The 26525-nt window shown below is 35.4% G+C and overlaps 1 protein-coding gene across 1 annotated transcript in view; it reads left to right on the forward strand.

Annotated features, from left to right (window-relative positions):
- The window catches only part of LOC117343136, a 37891-nt gene extending 11366 nt beyond the window's left edge, over positions 1-26525 (forward strand). The window contains exons 2-7 of the mRNA XM_033905452.1: positions 12281-12520; positions 14428-14529; positions 19143-19460; positions 20453-20634; positions 21666-21807; positions 22294-26525. Of these exons, the coding sequence (XP_033761343.1) occupies positions 12281-12520; positions 14428-14529; positions 19143-19460; positions 20453-20634; positions 21666-21807; positions 22294-22385 (1076 nt within the window). The 3' untranslated portion in view covers positions 22386-26525. The remainder of the gene's footprint in view (positions 1-12280; positions 12521-14427; positions 14530-19142; positions 19461-20452; positions 20635-21665; positions 21808-22293) is intronic.

Consider the following 26525-nt stretch of genomic DNA (forward strand, 5'->3'; position numbering starts at 1 on the left):
TTAATTACCTCCCACTTATATCATTGATAGTAATGTTAATTACCTCCCCTTATATCATTGATAGTAATGTTAATTATCTCCCCCTTATATCATTGATAGTAATATGTTAATTACCTCCCACTTATATCATTGATAGTAATGTGTTAATTACCTCCCCCTTATATCATTGATAGTAATGTTAATTACCTCCCCGGGGCCCCTTATATCATTGATAGTAATGTTAATTACCTCCCCCTTATATCATTGATAGTAATGTTAATTACCTCCCCCTTATATCATTGATAGTAATGTTAATTATCTCCCCCTTATATCATTGATAGTAATGTTAATTACCTCCCCCTTATATCATTGATAGTAATGTTAATTACCTCCCCCTTATATCATTGATAGTAATGTTAATTACCTCCCCCTTATATCATTGATAGTAATGTTAATTACCTCCCCCTTATATCATTGATAGTAATGTTAATTACCTCCCCCTTATATCATTGATAGTAATGTTAATTACCTCCCCCTTATATCATTGATAGTAATGTTAATTATCCTCCCCCTTATATCATTGATAGTAATGTTAATTACCTCCCCCTTATATCATTGATAGTAATGTTAATTACCTCCCCCTTATATCATTGATAGTAATGTTAATTATCTCCCCCCTTATATCATTGATAGTAATGTTAATTACCTCCCACTTATATCATTGATAGTAATATGTTAATTACCTCCCCCTTATATCATTGATAGTAATGTTAATAACCTCCCACTTATATCATTGATAGTAATATGTTAATTACCTCCCCCTTATATCATTGATACTAATGTTAATTATCTCCCACTTATATCATTGATAGTAATATGTTAATTACCTCCCCCTTATATCATTGATAGTAATGTTAATTATCTCCCCCTTATATCATTGATAGTAATGTTAATTACCTCCCCCTTATATCATTGATAGTAATGTTAATTATCTCCCCCTTATATCATTGATAGTAATGTTAATTACCTCCCCCTTATATCATTGATAGTAATGTTAATTATCTCCCCTTATATCATTGATAGTAATGTTAATTACCTCCCCCTTATATCATTGATAGTAATGTTAATTACCTCCCCCTTATATCATTGATAGTAATGTTAATTACCTCCCCTTATATCATTGATAGTAATGTTAATTATCTCCCCCTTATATCATTGATAGTAATGTTAATTACCTCCCCCTTATATCATTGATAGTAATGTTAATTATCTCCCCTTATATCATTGATAGTAATGTTAATTACCTCCCCCTTATATCATTGATAGTAATGTTAATTATCTCCCCCTTATATCATTGATAGTAATGTTAATTATAATTATCTCCCCTTATATCATTGATAGTAATGTTAATTACCTCCCACTTATATCATTGATAGTAATGTTAATTACCTCCCCTTATATCATTGATAGTAATGTTAATTACCTCCCCCCTTATATCATTGATAGTAATGTTAATTACCTCCCCCTTATATCATTGATAGTAATGTTAATTATCTCCCCCTTATATCATTGATAGTAATGTTAATTATCTCCCCTTATATCATTGATAGTAATGTTAATTTACCTCCCCCTTATATCATTGATAGTAATGTTAATTACCTCCCCCTTATATCATTGATAGTAATGTTAATTACCTCCCCTTATATCATTGATAGTAATGTTAATTACCTCCCCCTTATATCATTGATAGTAATGTTAATTACCTCCCCCTTATATCATTGATAGTAATGTTAATTATCTCCCCCTTATATCATTGATAGTAATGTTAATTATCTCCCCTTATATCATTGATAGTAATGTTAATTATCTCTCCCTTATATCATTGATAGTAATGTTAATTATCTCCCCCTTATATCATTGATAGTAATGTTAATTATCTCCCCTTATATCATTGATAGTAATGTTAATTACCTCCCCCTTATATCATTGATAGTAATGTTAATTACCTCCCCCTTATATCATTGATAGTAATGTTAATTATCTCCCCCTCATATCATTGATAGTAATGTAAATTAACTCCCCCTTATATCATTGATAGTAATGTTAATTACCTCCCCTGCAGCAACAATCTATATATCATAATATCGTTACAAAGTCAATAAAAACAGTCTCCTGAAGATGGCCGCTTGGTCTGAAAACGTTACTGAAGTTAAAATCCCCAAATTTAGATTTACAGTAATGAATTGGATTTGTTTTGACATGGTGTAGTAGACTCTACTATGCTTGTGCGTGATCTATCTATCTCATTACTAGTTTTAAATGTTGCAACTAAATATCTTATAATTTGATAGGTAACTCAGGGGGGCCATCAACTTTAAAAGGATATATATCGGCTTACTGTAAAATAATTAAATGAAAAAGCATTCGTTAGAATTTTAATTGAACTGCAATAGTCATAGCTGGGATTACTTATAAATGGCTTTCGTTACTGCAGCTGGCTGTAAATATATATAATGTAGAATGTGATTTATTATACATGTAGTACCATTGTTAATATTGAAAGGCCTGTATATATAGAAGGCCATTCGTGACATGCAGTGTATAACATTCTCTCCTCGGATTCTAATAACTATCCTCTTTATCACAATATGTGTTATGTAATGGTGGTATATACTCCTCCCTGACTCAGCTTGGCAGGACAAGTGCTCGTCCTTGTGTTTTACTTGTGCATGTCAGGTTGTTGGCAATGGTTTAAGTACATTGGAACTCTTTTATGTATACTGTGCAAAAAAACGAAAGGTCATGGAGATATATCTCTACATATATATGTCTAGGTCAAAGGTGAAAAACCATCCATGCAATTTTAATGCTTTAAGTTAGATCTGCACATTGTATCTAATTTCCTTTAATATGAAACATGTGTGCATGTTGACTCACATTATGACCAAGAGGAAAAAACAACTGTTAGACATCATTTGAGGTCATTAAGTGTTTTCAGTTATAATACTACTATACAAGAGTCGTAGAGCAGGCATGTACTGTTTTTGGCTGTATCACTTAATTATTAGAAATAGTAAAATTTATCAAATATGTAACGGTGGCTCAAATGCATAATCTAATTAAAGTGAAGAAGCTACTTACTCAGAATTAATAAAGATTCACCTGGTATGTATTTCATCATCATAGTATTAAGATTCACCAGCGGCTATATCATAAATAGGGGCCGAGTGGTTAAGGTGTCCCGACACTTTATCACTATATATAGCTAGCCCTCCACCTCTGGGGTGCGATTTTGAAACCTACGTGGGGTATGTAGTTGCCTGTTACTTACCGTAGGTTGATGGTTTTTCTTTGGGTACTCCGACTTTCCTAGCTCCACTTCCAAAACCAGGCTTACAGGAAAGTCGAGATTTCAATGATTCTAAGTGTGTTTTAGTGATTATGTAATAAAACAAGTATATCAGGCATGGGTGTCGGAAATCAGGTTATTAATAGATTCAGAGAGATGAGGAAATTTCAATTATCAATGAAATGTGTTGGTATATATACAACTGTACTTATACAAATTATATCTGTACAACAACAGGTGATCATGATGATACGACAGGTGGGTCTCTCTGGCCTGTCAAGTATTTGTTGTAAAGTTTGTAAGATTGCAGGCTAGATAGGTTATATTTTATCATTTGACTAGACAACTTAGGTATATAGACTTTTAACCACTGGCTTACTATAAGACATAGATGGATGTTCTGTGACCACGTATACAGATTTGTTACTATTCGATTCATCAAGCCTTGAGGGGAAAATGGATGTGTTTAGAGACTTTCACAATAAAAACATGTCATTAATTAATACAGTTTGGTTATTTATAAATTTGCATTATCTTATTATTAAAAAACTAAAACTAAAGAAATAATGCTAAGGAATTAACCTGTATTATAAACTTGGAATGAAATCCGTCTTTGTTCGACTGCATGTATAGGAATTTTACCTGCTGCCTCGTCGAGCTCCATTGCCCGAGAAGAAGCAGCTAAAGTTTGGAACTGATCTTTTCTCTGTCTTTTATTTTTCCTTTATTGAATTAATTTGAGTCTCCCTGGAAACTTCCTCACTTTTGGCCTTTGAATGAGTGTTCACCCTAATGTTTGGAAGGCTTTGGGTTCGATCCGGACAGGCCAAAACAATCCATGGCGAGCTGACCATCGGACAGTTTATATAAAAATGGTAGTAAATGCTATTCCTGGTCTCCTGCTTGGCGCTTGAGTATTTAGGGAGTTAAGACGACTGGTTCTGCTGTTTTCCATACATAATATAGCTGGCTGGCTACATGAAGTCGGTATTTAGTCCTGTGCTAGTAGGGACACCGTTCTTCGATGACTATGACAGGTTAAACAATAAAAACATGGCATTTGAACAGATTCCCAATTTTCCATTACTACTAATCATATTGCTAATACATAGCAAAATGTCAAAATGTTATATTCAAGGACGGTCTCAAAAAAGTGTACAAGTTCTATGTTCTTCACATCAAGTTTTTGTTTTGTTATATATATATGTTATGTACTTAGCCTCAGAGCACAAGTCGGTAGTAAAAATGTGTTTGGTACCTGTGAGCATCCACCTAAGGGGCCGCGGTTGCTGAGTGGTTAAGGTGTCCTGACACTTTAACACTAGCCCTGCACCTCTGGGTTGTGAGTTCGAAACATACGTGGGCATGCGCAGTTGCCAGGTACTGGCCGTAGGCCGGTGGTTTTTCTCCGGGTACTCCGGCTTTCCTCCACCTTTAAAACCTGACACGTCCTTAAATGACCCTGGCTGTTAATAGGACGTTATAAACAAAAACAAACCAAACCAAAGCATCAACCTAAACTTCTAACATATTTGTACATGTGTTTGCACAGTACACTAATTATTATCATGACAGAATACAATAAAAAAAAAAAACAACATTGGAAGGTCTTTTCATGTTCTAGTAATTTAAGGAATTAAAACTTTAATATCCTTTCTTTGAAAATGGTTTTAAGAAATTCAAGATAACACAAAAATATAGTCTGTATAGGATTTGTGGGAACAAGTATTTTATAGGCTAGCTATATAACATAATGGGAATCTCTAGTCAATCTGACATTGGAGGAGGATCATGATTAATTATTTGACATGGTGTAAGTTCTTGCTTTCTTTTAATATGGCTATAATTAGTACGGATATGTAGTTTGGCTTATTGCAGGTTATATAGACTGGCCACCAGACCCTAGACCCTAAGTTGTTTTGTTAAGAATTGCCAAGCTAAATTCTAATACTAGATTATCTGCCCCTAGTTCGAAACTTATCTAGAATCGGACATATCAAAGGGGTCAAAATCATAAAGCTCAATTTTATTTATAATTTTAATATTCTAGAGACGGGGCCAGTCTACAAGTTATATAGCTACCTGCATAGGATTTCATGAAGATGACTTGTTTTGTGGACTAGACGATTGATATAATATAGTGTATTAATATATATTCCTATTTCCTATACTTCTATACTTGCTAATTCTTATACAACATGCATGTTACTTGTGATTTCAAAGAGATTACAATATCAAAGTTATTTATATATAGTCATTTTGTAAGATTTATAGTGCTAAATAGTGCTTTTGGCTTGAATTGTGGATCTTTAAACAATGAGATTTTTTCCCCTTTGGTCATATTTCTTGCATGCCATGCATGGTGTTATGAAGGAAGACATTTCCATTTTCCAGGAACATTTGTGTTAAATCGATGCTCAATAATTAATATGCTATTTTCAGATATCAATAAACCTGTTTTTATACAACTAATAGTTATATGTTATAAAGAATGACATATCAGCTCATTGTTTCTATATCAATTACATAATTATTAATCGGCCACGTGCACCCAAACACACATTACAGATTCTGAATTACATTCGTAAGATATATATATATATATATGCCCACATCATTATACAATGATGTATATATACATCATTGTATAATGATGTGGAACTCTTATTGAGAGAGATGAATTTACTTAAGTCTTCAATTATAAATAATTATAGCTGATTAAAATGATATATCATTCAAATTTAGATGCATTTGAAAAAAATTGTATATCCTAAAATCTGCTGCATATTATTCTGTGTACTCAAACTATCTGTAATTATACAAGTAAACAACTGTGTAGCTTGATGATAATCTTATCTGTTGAGCTATTTAACCTATTAGATTACTCTAGATCTGTTGTGCTATTTAACCTAAGATTACTCTAGATCTGTTGAGCTATTTAGCCTAAGATTATTCTATGCAGCAGGCTATACACAACTGTCCTTCACATCTGTTGCCTGTGTATCTGACCCTGCCATCTCGGTGAAGTTTTTCTGTGACAATGGTGATGTCAGATATTACAGAGGTCATTGTTTGATGCTGACATTAGCCCCAGCCTTACACTGTATGTATTTCAAAGCTCTAGTGCACTTTAATGTACACAAAAGTGGTAGACAGCCCCCCTCCCTCTGTCTAAAGTATAAAGTATGATAGCTGAGATTACAAATAAAACCTGAATAATTTGAGACTTACAATATTTAGTTACTTTAAAATTAAATTTCTAGATTGATTTTCAAACAATGCAAGAGGGAGATAATAGCTTGTGTCAGAATTTGGTGGGGGTGATTCTTTACAAAGCAAAGTAACAATATGCATGCATGCGCCATCACTTGGTATGTTGCTGACGGCCAGAGGAAACTCAGGCTTACTGACAGTGGTGATTAAATATTTGCTTTACATATTGTAGACATGAAAAAGATTGGCAACATTTTAATTAATTTTGATATTAAGATATAAACTGAAAATTTAATGTCATCCATATACAATTATGTATGTGTCTGGAACATCATGATTGTTAACATATATAAAACCTACCTAAAGAATTTTTTCAAGACAATTGATCATGATCTGGTTAAAATAGAAATACAGGAAGTGCATCAAAGGACACTTCCAGAAAATTACCCTATCAATACATATAGTCCTAGCAATCGGGGTAAATCTTTGGATCTAGATTTGCTGATGCCCTCGATCTAGCGCGCTCATTAGTCTGATTTGCAGAGCTTTAATTTGGAACAGAGCTTGGAATGTGTCCATGCCCACTCAACAACAAAAATACAGAAGGTCAGAAGTTTTATCTAAACATATACAACTAGCTATAGCCTGTCGGCATCATTAGGGCTCAAACAAGTTAAATATGTCACAGTTTACTGAATATAAACCTATACATCTATATATAGCTATATATAGTCTAGATTGATCTGTCGGCATCAGTTGGGCCCAATCAATTCAAGTTAATTTAACCATGTCAGTTTACTGAATACAGATCAAGGTCAAAAGACATAGTATGCAAAACCTTCTCAGCTTGTCAGCATCTTTTGGACCAAAACAATTTGTGATCCACAAGATATATATGGAAAGTGTTTAATTTCTTGCTTCTTGGCGTACAGCCACCTCAAAGCTTTTTGACATATATATAATTAATAAATGCCTCCTAAATGAAAATGGATGTATTGGACTCTTGGTCATCTACCGTGGACAAACAAGAATAGTTTGTGTACAATACCGTATTTGACCTAATAAGGGCGCCTGCCCTAATAAGGGCGCCCCTACCTTTTTTCAAGGAAATACATCTTTGACTGAGTGTCAAAATGGTGTTCAAAAGTAATAATTCATGTGAAATATTTTGCTACTTTATGTGTTCAATTTTCTTCAGCAAATTAAGTAACTGGAACACATGTTTTCGCCACATTTTGTGTATTCCTACAGGCTATAGATGACATGTCAGTGCAAAGAGCACCCAAAACTAAACACACATACAAATAATAACTTACCATCTTTATTTGAAGATAAAGTAAAGACTTCATTCTTGTTGATAAATAACTTTTGTTCAGAACAGAAAGCTAGTAAAATACATTGTAAATCAATTATTAGGTCAAAGAAAACGATGTCTGATCACAGGTGCCTGACTCGTTTTATAAAATAATAACATATAGAGTACATATAAATGAGAAAGGTTCTGAACTCCCCCAGGCTTGAAATCTGATGTATTTATTTCTAAGTACCGTAGCTTCGGTTGTTTTGGGTGGATTTTTTCGAAGTAGGACTTAAATTGAAGAGAAATGGCCAATCTTTAAAATAAGCCATAACATGTTGTTGATTTCTCGATATTAGTTTACGAAATCGGGCGTGAAACTTCAAAATCCCCTCGATTTTGTTTAGTCGGACAAGTTGACGTAACGGGGTCACCACACTTTGACTCTATTGGACATAGCTTTAAATACGAAGTCCACGGGTTAATCAAGAGGTACGCTTCATCAGATCACCGAATACAACTATTACATACACTTACTTTATGTATACGAGCACCCTATCGACGGCCCCGGGACTTTTTATGCATACTGATAGCAGATTTTCCACTTGAGTAGCCATGTTGTGTCAGCCGCGGTAAATTTGAACAAGCATTCTGATTGGTTCAACACATTTTCTATAACCAATCAGAATGCTTGTTCAAATTTACCGCGGCTGACACAACATGGCTACTCAAGTGGAAAATCTGCTATCAGTATGCATAAAAAGTCCCGGGGCCGTCGATAGGGTGCTCGTATACATAAAGTAAGTGTATGTAATAGTTGTATTCGGTGATCTGATGAAGCGTACCTCTTGATTAACCCGTGGACTTCGTATTTAAAGCTATGTCCAATAGAGTCAAAGTGTGGTGACCCCGTTACGTCAACTTGTCCGACTAAACAAAATCGAGGGGATTTTGAAGTTTCACGCCCGATTTCGTAAACTAATATCGGGAAATCAACAACATGTTATGGCTTATTTTAAAGATTGACCATTTCTCTTCAATTTAAGTCCTACTTCGAAAAAATCCACCCAAAACAACCGAAGCTACGGTACTTAGAAATAAATACATCAGATTTCAAGCCTGGGGGAGTTCAGAACCTTTCTCATTTATATGTACTCTATATGTTATTATTTTATAAAACGAGTCAGGCACCTGTGGTCTGATGTGATCTGGGAAATCACCTGTTTCTATAAATAGAACACAAAAGAGTTCCATTTGAACATAAATGGTGGAACACACGTTCTCTGCCTCTGGTCTAAAGATCAGCTGGCATGGTTTACAAGTTTACAGGAGTATTCAAGTCATGTTTAAGCTTAATATATGATAATGAATAGATATCTTCATCTGGAATATTTTTATGACTGAATATTTTACCGTTTCCACAACCTTGGGTATTCTGCTATAAGGTATAGTCTGTTTCATAAAACTTCAGAATAACTAATCTTAATAAGGGCGCCCCCACTGTCAATTACCCGCGCCCTGCGCCCTTATTAGGTCAAATACGGTATATATTATACTGTAAACAGCATTACTAAGTAAATTGCCAGTGCATGTCATATATTTTGATAAATATATGAAGGCAGTATATATAGTGACTCCATTCACTGGCTAATTTACATTGTAAACACATGCAAGTCAACAACCAGAATTACAACGATCGCCCAGGTGTCATCACTAATTATAATAGCCGTGGTACTATATATATGCACTTATACTGGTAATGTATCCAGATTTTAGTTCAGAAATGGCTTTTTATGACTCACCTGAAATGGTACATATATATAATTTGATGGAACCATTGGCAATGCATCGTGATCATGCATGTATATATATGTGTTTTTCATTGCATCTGGCGTGTATAGGACTAAGGAGCTCAATGCAAGATATCATAGTAATCATATATTTCGCCGTATTTTGACATATAACAGGGATTTTGTTTTAGTATTTTACTGAAATATAAATTACATATTATTGTAGCATTAATTTGCTACCTCGAGCCACCTGCTGGGTCACAACTACACCATACCAATATATATATATGCCATGATAGATCTTCATGTACAAAGGCATATAGTTGATTGAATCCTATACAGGAAATGCATTCAGGTGTGACTTAGTAGCTATTTGTGCCATCCTTATACAGAATTTATGTGGTGGAAACATACCAATGAAGTTTTGCACGCTTGCCCATATCGGTTTAAGCCGCATATATACGTATCTTGATCAGACTGGTTACAGTATTATAGTATGAATACTGGACAAAGATAAAATCTTGAGTGTTGAAGGACTACCAGATTTCCTTAGATCGATAATGGATATGTAGGCATGTAATAAGTGTACACCTGAACTTTAAAAAACTGATCACGCATGTATATCAGATATGTAGTAGACAATATGCTTCCTACGTACGTACTACTGCCGTAACCAATATAAATTCATGGAACATGAAATCAATCAATAGCAAGTCTATATATATATACAGTACAAATAATTGATGGTAACACATATGTGTATATGACTGATGTTTCTCACTATTAAGTCATCGGGATCAAGCTATTCCTTCAACCATGTTGTCTTAATCTATATACATATATCTTCCACGTACAGCTAGCTAGATATGTACGACCCATGCATCTTGATCGATCTTTCACAGAGAGCTAGATATGTAGGACCCATGCATCTTGATCGATCTTTCACAGAGAGCTAGATATGTACGACCCATCTTGATCGATCTTTCACAGAGAGCTAGATATGTACGACCCATCTTGATCGATCTTTCACAGAGAGCTAGATATATGTACGACCCATCTTGATCGATCTTTCACAGAGAGCTAGCTATATATAGATATGTACGACTCATCTTGATCGATCTTTCACAGAGAGCTAGATATATGTACGACCCATCTTGATAGATCTTTCACAGACAGCTATAGATATATTTTTTATACCTAATCTCCTCACGAAATGCCTAAAGTCCTCAGTTAGGCCTAAAATGCTCGTGGAAGGTCGAATTTCCTCATTTTATACCTAATCTCCTCGTGAAAGAACGAATATAATCGGGAAAGCCTAATTATTAGGCATTCCACGAGGAAATTAGTACTTTTCTGGGTACCAGTGTATGTTAGACCCATATTGATAGATCTTTCACAGACGGCTGAATATTGGTGGCCCATTCTGATTGATCTTTCACAGACGGCTGAATATTGGTGGCCTGTCCTGATCGAATTCTCACCAACAGTTGAATATGCCTGGCCTGCATGTCCTGATTGATTTTTCACAGGCAGCTGGGCATGAATATGCCTGGCCCGTCCTGGTCGATCTTTCAAAGACAGCTGAAGCTACACCTGGCCCGTGATTGATCTCTCATTATCACCAACAGTTGAATATGCATGGCCCTGGCATATATAGTGATTGATTTTTCACAGACAGCTGAATATACATGGCCTGCCGCCATGTATCATCATCGAGCCCGTCCTGATTGATCTTTCACAGACTGTGAGACAGTCGAATATATATATGCGTGGCCCGTTTGTATCATCATCGAGCCCGTCCTGATTGATCTTTCACAGACTGTGAGACAGTCGAATATATATATGCGTGGCCCGTTCTGATTGATCTTTCACAGACAGTTGAATATATGTGTGGCCTGTGTCCTTATGCATAGCCCAATTAGGGCAAAGGAACTGATTCCAATAAGTATGCTAGCTTGGGGAAATGTCCTTATATGGATAAAGGGATTGTAACCAGCATGGAAAGAACAGGGTCAAATAAAGTTTATACTGGAAAAACTCCTCGATACTAGATATATGAGAAATTTGACATATTATTTGATCTTGAGCATCGATCTTCTGGTTAAATTAAGTGTAAAGGTTTCGGGTACTCAGGACAGGCCCCAATAGGGCCAGGAAATTCGAATTCGTAGAGTTTAGGTAAAAGTTTAAATGTTTTTCAACAGGATATGAATTGTCCATAACTACTATATATATATATAAAACCAGTAAATAAAATTTTGCGAAAAGAATATTGTCCTCAATTTTGTTACATAGTGTCAAAACCAGTAATAAATATTGGTAATATTAGTTACCAATATATAGTCAGTAAATTCTAAAATATTCTTATTCTATGTATTGCTCAAATATCCCAATGAGAGGTCGGATGTTCATCTATGTATATATACCTGCCTTTGGGGCCTTTTGTTTTATTCAGTTATTATTCAATTACTTTGGTACCTATACCTACCTATATACAAGAACATCTGGCTATAGTCATTGCTAGTAAATGAGGTGATAGTAAATGAGATGAGTTTTAAAAATCACATGCAAATAAAAGTTTATGAAATGTTGGTTTAATTTATTTGTTTAAATTTGACTTTTAAATGACTCTGTATTTTCTTCTCTTTTCAGAGTGCTCAGAAGATTTTAGGAAATTAGTGGTAGGCGACTTCGAATTGATAACATGTAAACCTAACATGACGGTGGCTGGACTTTTAAGTGACAATGCACATCTTTTCGTAAGGCAACCAAATGATGTGGTTTTGTTTAGAAATATCAACCCTATGGCAGGAAATGCATACCCAGACCCCCCTTATTCAATGAAATTGGAAACCATTGATTCTCAGGCGATATTCCACTTCAATTTCACAAGTAAGTCTACAGTGTTTTCCTATAATGAAAAGCCGAACTTTGCATGTATACAAGTTTAACTGTATTTGATAAAACAGAATTTACTATCAGAAAATATGACAATATGTGGGCAGATCCCGAGTTGTGATAGTACTTGTCCGTGGTCCGTCCGTCCGTCCGTAAACAATTCTTGTTATCGCTAATCCTCAGAAAGTACTGAAGGGATCTTTCTCAAATTTCATATGTAGGTTCCCCTTGGTGCCTCGTTTTGCATATTGCATTTTGAGACCAATTGGAAAACAACATGGCCGACAGGCAGCCATCTTGGATTTTGACAATTGAAGTTTGTTATCGCTATTTCACAGAAAGCACTGAAGGGATCTTTCTCAAATTTCATATGTAGGTTCCCCTTGGTGCCTAGTTATGCATATTGCATTTTGAGACCAATCAGAAAACAACATGGCCAACAGGCAGCCATCTTGGATTTTGACAATTGAAGTTTGTTATCGCTATTTCTCAGAAAGCACTGAAGGGATCTTTCTCAAATTTCATATGTAGGTTCCCCTTGGTGCCTAGTTATGCATATTGCATTTTGATACCAATCGGAAAACAACATGGCCGACAGGCAGCCATCTTGGATTTTGACAATTGAAGTTTGTTATCGCTATTTCTGAGAAAGTACTGAAAGGATCTTTCTCAAATTTCATATGTAGGTTCCCCTTGGTGCCTAGTTATGCATATTTCATTTTGAGACCAATTGGAAAACAACATGGCTGACAGGCAGCCATCTTGGATTTTGACAATTGAAGATTGTTATCGCTATTTCTCAGAAAGTACTGAAGGGATCTTTCTCAAATTTCATATACAGCTTCCCCTTGTTTGAAAAGTACTAGAGGGATGTTTCTCAATTTACACAGATTAGTAAAAGGAAGGGGAAAATGGAGAAAAGATCAATCTGACATGGAACCTATAAAGATCGTCCAATGGTGGGCGCCAAGATCCCTCTGGGGTCTCTTGTTTAAAAGTTACAAAAGACACGAGCTTTAGCGAGCGTCTTTTGTGACTTTTTAAAAATAACATATGAGTGTAAAATAAATTCCATATCCAAAAATCAGTTGACCTGTTTCTACCTCAACAATATCGACTTGAATCAATGCAAAGGGAATTAGAAACGTGGCCAACTCTTGTTTTGCATATGCAAATAAGGTGTACAGGTGATGGTCGGAGGGACCCTGTGATGTGACATCATTTGATTATTGATGATATCAGTAACAATTGCAGCTTGGGTCAAAGTTTGAATTCTTGACCAATCAAAAGACTAGAAGGTCATATACCACTAGTATACCATATATATCCAACAGTCGGCACATTAATACAATGGCTTGAGAGATAACACGTACGGCATATTGCAGTAGAAACTGCATTTCCCAAAACTGGAGCTGTAGCTATATTTTTACATGCAATTTACTTCGTCTTATTCTAAATTGGATTAATAATGAAATATTTTTGATAGGTTTAATACATTATTTATTTTTTCATCGACTACTGTACTTAAAGAGGCAAATAAAGGGTAGATATATGGAATTCATTCAGGGGAAATATATGATCACAGAAATGAAACTGTGCTCTAGATCTGTATTGTGAGATAGTCTGTGTGGAATTAATGCCCAGTAATTTGTCACGAACTCAGTGTGTATATATACTATATAGTGTAATACAAAGAGGAAGGCATTTGTTCCATGCATACACCCAAGGAATTTTTACGGATTCGCTATTTATATTCCATAGTTGATGACATGTCTGGATTACTTAAGATCTTAAAATGTTCACAAAGACTTCAATCTCTTTGAATGATGACATGACGTTTATGTATGCATGCTATGTATATAGATCAAGTTTGTATGATATATGTACTTTTTTATTCACAGATCTAAAAGAATCGGATTCCGGTTTGTGGCAATGTGTCAACGAGACCAAAGGCCAAAAAAAGTACTACAGGAATATAACATTCAGTGTCAAACCCGCAGAAGGTAAATATAGTCCCTCAACACCAGTAACAAATAGTACACCTCAACACCGAAAACTGAACAGTAACAAATAGTCCCTCAACACCGAAAACTGATCACTGAAGTGAACAGTAACAAATAGTCCCTCAACACCGAAAACTGGTCACTGAACAGTAACAAATAGTACACCTCAACACCGAAAACTGGTCACTGAACAGTAACAAATAGTACACCTCAACACCGAAAACTGAACAGTAACAAATAGTCCCTCAACACTGATCACTGAACAGTAACAAATAGTCCCTCAACACTGAAAACTGGTCACTGAACAGTAGCAAATAGTCCCTCAACACTGATCACTGAACAGTAACAAATAGTCCCTCAATACCGAAAACTGAACAGTAACAAATAGTCCCTCAATACCGAAAACTGAACAGTAACAAATAGTCCCTCAACACTGAAAACTGAACAGTAACAAATAGTCTCTCAACACTGAAAACTGAACAGTAACAAATAGTCCCTCAACACTGAAAACTGAACAGTAACAAATAGTCCCTCAACACTGAAAACTGAACAGTAACAAATAGTCCCTCAACACCGAAAACTGAACAGTAACAAATAGTCCCTCAACACCGAAAACTGAACAGTAACACATAGTCCCTCAACACCGAAAACTGAACAGTAACAAATAGTCCCTCAACACTGAAAACTGAACAGTAACAAATAGTCCCTCAATACCGAAAACTGAACAGTAACAAATAGTCCCTCAACACTGATCACTGAACAGTAACAAATAGTCCCTCAACACTGATCACTGAACAGTAATATAACAAATAGTCCCTCAACACTGAAAACTGAACAGTAACAAATAGTCCCTCAACACTGAAAACTGAACAGTAACAAATAGTCCCTCAATACCGAAAACTGATCACTGAACAGTAACAAATAGTCCCTGAACACTGAAAACTGAACAGTAACAAATAGTCCCTCAATACCGAAAACTGGTCACTGAACTGTAACAAAAAGTCCCTCAACACTGAAAACTGAACTGTAACAAAAAGTCCCTCAACACCGAAACTTTTATACTGTACAAGCATAAAATATGATTAGGGATATAATTTCATGTATTTCATGGCTTTAGAAAATTCACCAAATGAATTGAAAATATTAACTTTCTGTAAACATACTTTTTTTCAGATTCCTTAAAAATTATTAAATCATCAGCATTATTTACTTTAATTTTTCATAATATCCACATTGCAATGTTTGGTTTTTAGCTCACCTGGACCGAAGGTCCGGTGAGCTTATGCCATGGTGCAGCGTCCGTTGTCCGTCGTCCGTCCGTCAACATTTGCTTCAAATCGCTACTAGTCAAAAAGTTCTTATTGGATTTTGACCAAATTTGGTCAGAAACATCCTTGGCAGAAGGGGATAAGATTTTGCATAAATGGTGGCTCTGACCCCTAAGGGGCCTGAGGGGCGGGGCCCAATAGGGGAAATTGAGGCAATTCCTTTAAATCGCTACTTGTCATAAAGTTATGAATGGATTTGAACCCAATTTAGTCAGAAACATCCTTTGGGGAAGGGGAACAGATTTTGCATAAATGGTTACTCTGACCCCCAAGGGGCCAAAGGGGCGGGGCCTAATGGGGAAATAGAGGTAATTCCTTTAAATCGCTACTAGTCATAAAGTTATGAAGGGATTTGAACCCAATTTGGTCAGAAACATCCTTTGGGGAAGGGGAACAGATTTTGCATAAATGGTTACTCTGACCCCCAAGGGGCCAAAGGGGCGGGCCCATTAGGGGAAATAGAGGTAATTCCTTCAAATCGCTACTAGTCATAAAGTTATGAATGGATTTGAACCCAATTTGGTCAGAAACATCCTTTGGGGAAGGGGAACAGATTTTGCATAAATGGTTACTCTGACCCCCAAGGGGCCAAAGGGGCGGGGCCCATTAGGGGAAATAGAGGTAATTCCTTCAAATCGCTACTAGTCATCAAGTTATGAATGGATTTGAACCCAATTTGGTCAGAAACATCCTTTAGGAAAGGGGAACAGATTTTGCATAAATGGTGACTCTGACCCCCAAGGGGCCTGAGGGGCGGGGCCCAATAGGGGAAATTGAGGCAATTCCTTTAAATCGCTACTAGTCATAAAGTTAAGAATGGATTTGAACCCAATTTGGTCAGAAACATCCTTTGGGGATGGGGAATAGATTTTGCATAAATGGTGACTCTGACCCCCAAGGGGCCAAAGGGGCGGGGCCTAATGGGGAAATAGAGGTAATTCCTTCAAATTGCTACTTGTCATAAAGTTATGAATGGATTTGAACCCAATTTAGTCAGAAGCATTCTTTGGGGTAGGGGAACAGATTTTGCATAAATGGTGACTTTGACCCCCAAGGGGCCAAAGGGGCGGGGCCCCATATGGGAAATAGAGGTAATTCCTTTAAATCGCTACTTGTCATAAAGTTATGAATGGATTTGAACCCAATTTAGTAAGAAACATCCTTTGGGGAAGGGGAACAGATTTTGCATAAATGGTGACTCTGACCCCTAAGGGGCCAAAGGGGCGGGGCCTAATGGGGAAATAGAGGTAATTCCTTCAAATCGCTACTAGTCATAAAGGTATGAATGGATTTGAACCCAATTTGGTCAGAAACATTCTTATGTGAAGGGGAACAGATTTTGCATAAATGGTTACTCTGACCCCCAAAGGACCAAAGGGGCGGGGCCCCATATGGGAAATAGAGGTAATTCCTTTAAATCGCTACTTGTCATAAAGTTATGAATGGATTTGAACCCAATTTGGTCAGAAGCATTCTTTGGGGAAGGGGAACAGATTTTGCATAAATGGTGACTCTGACCCCCAAGGGGCCAAAGGGGCGGGGCCTAATGGGGAAATAGAGGTAATTCCTTAAAATCGCTACTAGTCATAAAGTTATGAATGGATTTGAACCCAATTTGGTAAGAAACATTCTTGGGGGAAGGGGAACAGATTTTGCATAAATGGTGACTCTGACCCCCGAGGGGCAAAAGGGGCGGGGCCCCATATAGGAAATAGAGGTAATTCCTTTAAGGGTCATCTATATAGCAGAATAGTGTTGAATTTCAAATACGAATAAATACCTAAAGATTTGCACAAAAAATGTGATGTAATATACCAAAATGTTTGTTTGGACATGTAGCTTCTTACAATCACCAATAATATGCTATAGATGCTACCAGCTTCTTCTATAGAGTAACTTTGTGGTAAGATGTAGCATGGAATAATTCTAAGTCACGCAAATTATCAAACCTGAAAAATAGCCATGCTGTTATGTTCACAAGTGTCTATAGCACAGGGTAGGAGCATTTGTTTGACCGGATTTTACTGTATGTACGTATAAACACTTATTTTGTTTTGACCTTGAAATGCAAATGGCGGCTGAGAATAATATTACATAAATATGGCTTAGAGGAGGCATTTCAGTTAATAACAATACTCCTGTATCGTACTTTTAAGACATCTTATCATAGTAACATGAACATTTTGAAGTCAATTTGTTAAACTGGTGAGTTTGGAGCCTTTTTCAGAAATAGGCTTATTTTACCCCAAACTCAACGGTTGAACATTTTTTCATAAAAGCAGTCTTCTTGCCACATCAAGAATACTTTATATTGTCTAATAAGAGCATTTTTGATGTTTTAAATACCTCCTAATATGCCATATTTGTGTGATATCATTCACGACCGCCATTTGCAATTCAAGGTCAAAATAAAAACAGCGTTTATACATATAATAACGTCAAAGCTGGTCAAACCAATGCTCCTATTTTGTGCTTTAGACACTTGTGAGCAAAACGGCATGGCAAGTTTGTGTAATATATGGGATACAAATGAGTTAATTATGTCCCCCTGAAACATGCATTTTTCTTACGTTTTGTTGAAATGTACAAACAGCTTAACAAATTACATGTCAATAACAAGTCCCACGGTTTGCCATGATACATACTAAACGTTCATCATGTTACTTCTGTGACATTGCACCATAATAGGGATTTATAGGCCTGTAAAATATCAATGTTTTGACTGGATTTGCTGTTTAGATGCCCCTTAAATCACTACTAGTCATAAAGTTATAAATGCATGTTGTAAACTCAGAGAGTCTGGACTTCATTATTTCTTTAAAGCAGTTGGGATCCCCACGCTATAACCATAAATAGCATTGTTTGAGGTTAACAAACAAAAGGAATTGAACATGAACATTATTTTGACATTTGGTCAAATCCAACCAGGTGAGCGATACAGGCCCCATGGGCCTCTTGTTTAGTTCAAGCACAGTCTTTTGAGCACAAATCTTTATTTTCATCATGTTTACTGCAAAAATGACCTGCCTAAACTTCTGACAAGTTTGGACAAATAATGTACCTAGAGAATTAATGAGAAAAAGTGCTGGAATTTCATTATATAAAATCTGTATGAACCATGTGTATACCATATCATGCATGGTGGTCTCTTGAAAAGCCGAGAATGACGACTCGTGAGGATATGATTGACAGAGAGGTGATATATTAAAATGTTTTTAAGTTAAGACCATGCATGTGTAAATTATTTAAAGGTTTGATATTGACAGTTGTGATATTTTTCCACAGATGTTGGCCGTGTGGAATTGACATTGACCAAGGTTGGTAGTGGCAAAGAAGTGAAACTGATCCACGATGACGGAAGTGAAGAGGCAACACAAAGCTCCGTCACATTGCTGAGTGGAAAGTACACAATGACCTGTGTGGCTGAGAAGGGCTATCCAGAACCTGAGTATACATTATTTAGGGATGGAAACCGAATAAGCACCGAAACCAGTGCCACAGTAAACCTGACAACTGCGGATACCAACCTGGGCTGCAACGTTTTGGTCAACCGCAAAGAATTTAAGGAACACTCTTTGTACTTCAACCTCAAAATTGAAGATGGTTAGTTAATCTTAATATTCAGAATTTCAAATACAACTGAAACTTCGCTTCAGTGACTAATTACTGATCATACATTGGTGTTGAAATAATTATTTCTGCTACTTAATACGCTGATTGAGTACAAAATGTACTGTGACAAATTGAATTCAGAATTGTGTCGGAAATTTATTGGAGCATCAGAATTCAAAGCTTTGTGTTAGATAAGAACATATTGGAGTTCCCTCCCTTAGTTGACAATTTCCTTCCTTGTTTGAATTAAGATTAATTTTATTGCATAAACAACACACAAAAGGATTGGATGCAAGTCATCACAATTTATCAATGTTTTATCTATAATACAATCATACATATGCAAAGCTTAGCAATGGCAGTTTTTCCATGACTTTGTGACTTTTTAGACTGAACCAAGTATGCTCTACATGACTTGGAGACCATGATAGGTCTACATGATGATGAAGCTAAATGCTTATCCTGCTTTGTCATTCTAGAAAGTTGTAACATCAGTATCACTAGCTACAGACCCAAGTTAGAGTTACAGGATTTTTGGATTAAGGTCACTGTTAATATTTTAAGCGGGACTGATAGGGGACATGCTTTAGAAATACCCAGCATGCTTGTATAGTTGTTTATTTCAACTCGGATATTATTCAACATTTACTGTCCTGAATACTTTCAATCATATATATCAACTATGCACAGAATGTGGGCAACAGCTGGTATGAATAAGATTTTTAATTTTTACTGTAGCACTTTAACACTTTATTGCTTATTTTTTCCTAAATAACAGTTACAATCAAAATGTTTCAACATATTTTTGTTTTGTTTTTTTAGCTTTTTTTTTAACTTGCAAGCCCAATCAATAAATCTTATCTTCCTTTGATAAAATGGATGGCTCTGATTGTAACTGATCGTGATAATAACATTACAATGTTTGTTCCTTAATCCGAGTGTCATGGAGATAAAGATATACATGGACATTGTTCTCATTATAGTTGAGCCAGAAATCAGGTGCAGGACCACAAGTGCTCGCATTAATGACGGAAGGGCAGTTATGAACTGCACAGTTGTCGCAGCAGATGTCACTTGCAAGAAGGTCGAGTGGAAGTCTGGAACTACCAATAACTCCTTCCAGCATGGAGGACCCAAGGTCATAGGTTATGACCTCAGATGCAAGGTAAATATTTAAAGACAATCATTCAAGATAACATGGCCAGTTTGAAAATCTTCTCAAGATGGCAGAGATATTTAAAGACAATAATTCAAGATAACGTGACCAGTATGAAAATCTTTTCAGTATGGCAGAGGATAATTCCTTATTATAGTGTAAGAAATTAGCCTCCGCCATCTTGAGAAATACGTTCAGTACGATTATGGTATTATGTATTTGTATAACCTATATGCTGTATTACATTCGGTGAATAAAAGACTAAAAACTTGAATCTCCTGTAAACAATTATCCCTGAAGGGTAGTTAGCATGCATTGTCCCTCTCCTCTATTGTAAATATTCCGATGATTATAGTCAGTCATGTGACATTTACTGGATCGTAAGGTAAGATATTTCTCACCAGTAGCTCAGGTTACTCCTGAAATATTCATGAGCGTTTTGTGTCGGAACAGACTGTCTTCAAAATCATATTGTATAAAATTTCTACTGTCGTTTGCATGAATCTCCATTTTTGCTCACTGCCCGTCAGCCTTGGTACAGTATCCATTACACGAGAGTTAAACCCTTACTTGTCCTGTCAGCTGGGTGGATTTTGATTTTGATCTAAGTCTTGATGTTTGGTTTGAAGTATCCAGGTGAAGGAGGTTCAGTTCTGTAAAAACACTGGCTCTGAGACCCAAAGGACTGCATGCCTTGGGTACATTGAGGAAATTGGGCCTATTCTTTAAAATCCTTCTTTTGTAGGAATCGTGGACTTTTATTCAAATTTAGGGGGTAAGCATCTTAAGTGAAGGGGGATTATTTCTTGATGATCATGTGAGTGAAGAGGCCCACTAGGGAAAACAGGACAAATTCTTTAAAAAAAAAAAAAAAATCTTCTGAAGGAATGGCAGGATTTTGTCTAAATATGGCTAGGGGTAGTTAATCCAGACTCATTATTTATAGTTTTGTATAAAACTAATTCCATTTCACCCAAAGGTTTATTTGCAAACTGCATCAAATGGTAGTATAAAATATTATTAAATGTCTGTGTTCTCAGAGCAACGGAAAGAACAGTGTCTGGAGTTCACTAGAAGTGAGGAACCTGAAACAGCAACATTTTGATGAAACATACTTCATCAAGATCAAGGACTCTGTAACCGGTGACTTCCAGAAGGAACACCCACTCCAAATCCAACGAAGTAAGTCTCAACACTCTGGTTGTGGCCGTGACAATCCTTTCTCAAGCTGATATGATCTGGGAAATCACCTGTGTCAATAAATACAACACAAAGAGTTCCATTTGAAGATAAATGATGGAACATATGTTCTCTGTTCTGAAGAACAGCTAGCTTTATAAAGCATGGTTGACAAGTTTACAGAAATATTCAAGTAATGTTTAAGCTTAATAAATGATAATGAATATATATCTTCATCAGGAATATTTTTGTGACTGAATATTTTACTGTTTCCACAATATCTTCGGTACTTTGTTGTAAGGTATAGTCTGTTTCAGTAAACTTCAGAATATCAAATCTTAATAAGGGCGCTCACCACTGTCAATTACCCACGCCCTGCGCCCTCATTAGGTCATATATACGGTATTTTCAAAATGAGTTAATGTAATAGATGTTGTAAAACTGGTAACAAGAGTGGTTATGTGATGCTGTGATTTTTCCTTGTTTCAGAGCCTGGTGCTTTGAACGGATCAGTGCAGATGGCCCCGTTAGGATCCTTGACACTAGTTGCAGTTGTGACAATGCTGAAAATGTTTCTGTAAAGAGAGGAAAATGTATGCTAGATGAAAGACCCAGATATTGATCGCAATCACAGTGAATTGGTTGTCACATGAAGACTGAACTATTGAATCAGTTTAATCCAAGTGAATGGAAAGAAAACAGCAATCAATGGCCACTGAGATTCAAGTCTGAAATTAAGAAACAAGAGATCGGTGACAAAAAGACTTGTGATAGACGTTGTAAAATAGCTGTGGAAACGTCAAGATGAATTGTTTGAGCATCTTTTACAAGTTTATGGGGGTCACACTGGACATTGTGCCATCTTGAATATCTGTGTCTGGAAACTCTCATCAAAAAAGATAAATCTGGTACGCATCCATGGGAAAAAAAATAATACCAAAACTTGTTTTTTAAAGTGATACAAAGAGGGAAATTTAAGATGTGATGAACGCGTGTGTAAAGGGAAGTAACACATACTACGACTGGTTATGCGGAACAAAAATGTAATAGGTAGCTGTTTCCTGTCTGATCTCTGTGATTCAGGCCCCAGGAAAATTTAGTCCCTGAAATTTTTCTGATTAATTTTCATTGGATTATTTGACTTTTTACAATTAGTTAGTCTAAGTAAGTAGAATTAATAGATTAAATATTTTTCCTGTTAGAAAGTTACATCTTGGGATCCAGACAAAATCAGAAATCCAATTTTCTTTATAAAACGTCCTGATTGAAACATTCTTTTTAAGTAGAGTAGAAAAAGATCAATGTCATTGTCATTCCTATGCATATATATCTTCACGCTGAGTGAACAGTATAATACTGTGACCAGTTTTATATAAAATTGTCCAAATTATTTTTATCATGTATTGAAAATGGCCATGGACACTTAATCAAAAAACTTCAGCAGAGAATATTTCAAATACTATTTTTAAAATTGTGAAAAAATATGAATAATTAATAATTTTATCACTATAATAAAAATCTTTTGGTTAATATCAACACTTGACTGTTCATTTCACCACCTGATAGCTAAACTCATATAAAGAGAGAATGGTATTTGCAATATCATCACAGCTTGCATATATATTTTAATGTAAGCAATTGGAAGACCTGAAGAGTCTTTTCTGCTCAAGTATGTTGTCAGTTACTTTGACACGTTTTTTTCTTTAGCTGTATGACTGTGTATGTTTATGTTGAATATTTTATGATCACAAGTAATGTTCCAAGTCCCATATCTTAAGTTTTAAACCGGCTCTGTCAGGTATGTTTGTATTGTGTGGGAATCCGCCAGTATTATCCCACAGATTGTAGAGTTGTAATGTTTAACTTAACGAATGATGTGTTGTGTAAGTGTGTATGAGTAGATGTAATTACATATTCTACAAAAAAAATGCTCTTCAGTTAGGATTTACCTCCCAAACAAATCAGAGTGTCGATTAAATTCTGCTGAACCCCTATTTTGTCCCACACACACAACTGTCCTTTTTCTAAATAATAATTCAGGGAGGGTCAAGTTTGTCGTGGACATACACCAAGTACTTAATGTAGTGTTATAATACTGCGATCTCTTCAGAAACGTAGAAGGGTACACAACCATCCCAATAGTGGTCCTACCGTTCACATCTGTAAGGCTTTGTCTAACAGGGTCACAGAGCTAGGAACCAATACTTGCCAGCCCTACGTACCTATTCCAGGCTGGTGGGGGAGGGAGGAGGGGTCTCTCTGTCCATATTGTTGCATTTAAATTTGAATTCCTCTTTTTTAAACGTTTTGTATTAAATGTAATTTGTTAATTGGCTAGAACAGCTTTGATAAGAAATAGGCATCTCTTTAATTTGTGCCATAAATGCTGGAGTTGATGTGAATATGAAAATTTGTGGTGAAAATAAAACATGTTAAGATCAAAATTTGTCAGCTTGTGCTGGGATAGTAATATAGATGTAATTGTTTCATAGATTAGATGGTGATACATTAGAGGGTTTAGATTGACAAGTTGTAAGGTAAGCTTGAAATAGTGATATGTATGCGGATGTTTGCTGTGCCTTATAAGGGAGATAACTTTACGTAACGTAGAAAAAAATGCCTTCTGTTTTGTTTCAAAATTGATTGGTTGAAAATAGTTTTTTTTGTCGTCTGAAGATTTGATTATAAAAGAATAAAAGCGTATAGTTTCTGGCAACTCTCAGAATATTTATGTAATAAAGGCTTGAAAAATAAAGGGACATATATACTTAGTATAATATTATTTGTAATTCATTAAACAAAGAAATTGTTTAAATCATTTTGCCAAGTGCTTCTGAAGATTCATTCCATAAATATAAGATTTAACACAATATTCATATATTCCTAAACTTTTGTTTATAAAAAGTAACTACACTTTTGTTTATAATTAGGCCCCCACTATTTTAAGGCTTATAAATGTAGCACACTTAGTGAATTTGTACATAAAAGATGTGTGGATGTGTACTACAGTACAATCTCCATGGAAGGTGGTAAATGTGTCTATTTTACTTTGTCATGTCAACATTCTGAAAGAACAATTGTACATGTGCAAACTTCTGTGAAATATATATTATACGTGATTAAAAGGAAGTCCCAATCAAAGAGATGCTTCCACTGGAACAGGACATTGGGGACTGTAATGTTGTATGTAAATTTGTTTTTTGTTTATATTTAGTAATTGTGTTTGAATTAGCAGCTTTTCCCAATGTAAATAACACTCATGTGGTTTTAAATACATGTATACTGTACATTTAATATTCATCATTCAGACTCTCAACAGGCATTTCTAATCGTCATGATGTTAGTGTAACAGAAATCTAACCATTGTCATCTTATCATACTCATCGTCATCGTCCCTATAGATGTTTCTCGTTACATATTAGTGTTGTCGGCAAGTGTGTAGTATGTAACCATGGTAACTATATATCTCAGATGTGTACCTGCAGTTACTTTGGTGGTATTTTGGTGGTATCCGCGGAAATTGATATTATTTTAAAGACATCTTTAAAACATTTCCTAACAAAATAAATGAATGACAATTAATGATATATTTTGACTTCAGAAAACACATCATGAAACATCATGAAAAAAAAATCAAGCGCATTGTACTATTGACTTTTGATAAAATTAACCAGAATTGAAAAAAGAAAAGAAATTAATTCAAATTTTAACTTTTTCTTGAAACAGCTTTAATAACACACTGATATTATTATAAGAGTTTGTGAATATGAGTTTTTTAATTATGCAAGATTGCATTTTTTATTTAGATTTTAAATGTAAAGGCAATATGTTTATGGAGGCATTAAAGACGACCATGTTTATGTGTAGACCATGTAAGCTGATCATACATAAGGAGTTAGAATCGCCCAATAATATGTATATATAGTGTGACCTTGTAGTATACAGGTATAGGTGTCGAGTACATCTCTAGTGGATTAAGTTTCGTCCCTCTAGTCATCAACATAACCCAGAAAACCTTAGCAACCAGACATATTCAGAATATACCCCGATTATAATGTAAATATGTTCTAATGTGGAAAGTATCTATATTACCAATATATTCAGTTTAATTGAACCAATATATATATCAGCCATTTCAACAGATATTTTGGGCGATTCTCTCTTTTATGGCAAGTCCTAATGAGTTTTAATTTCCATGTAAAAACTCTCATACAAGGGGCTGTATCTGGCTGCAATAGTCTAGGGTATATATGATAATTAACCCGTTCTGTTGTGCAATATCCAACAACTGCCAATGGAATTACGAAAGTGATCAAAACCAATTCCAATGCAGCATCTGCATCTTTTAAACTGCAACTGACCTTATACCAAGTATTATTTTACTGTTTTAATGTTGTCCTAATTGGTCCACAAATGAAAACTTAATGAATCTCACTATGAAAGTGAAGACAAAATTTTAATGAAAAATTATCTTATTTTTTATCGACAACATCCGGTATTGAGATGTCCGGTACAGTCAGGTATGGACTTGGTGTAAGGTGGTTTCCTGTTGTTTTAACCTGAGATTGTTTTAGTGGAGTTTGATCTGTTACTCGATTCAGGAAGATTCATATTTAGCTAACGACTGTCTTTGTTTAGTTCTGAATGTTGAATTTTATTGTTGATTCCATGCTTCTTTGATTTGTAAGAAAATCAGATTAATTAAACAAATCACAAACTCA

The sequence above is a fragment of the Pecten maximus genome, chromosome 15 (assembly GCF_902652985.1).
Source record: "Pecten maximus chromosome 15, xPecMax1.1, whole genome shotgun sequence".
In the NCBI taxonomy this organism is placed as follows: Eukaryota; Metazoa; Mollusca; class Bivalvia; order Pectinida; family Pectinidae; genus Pecten; species Pecten maximus.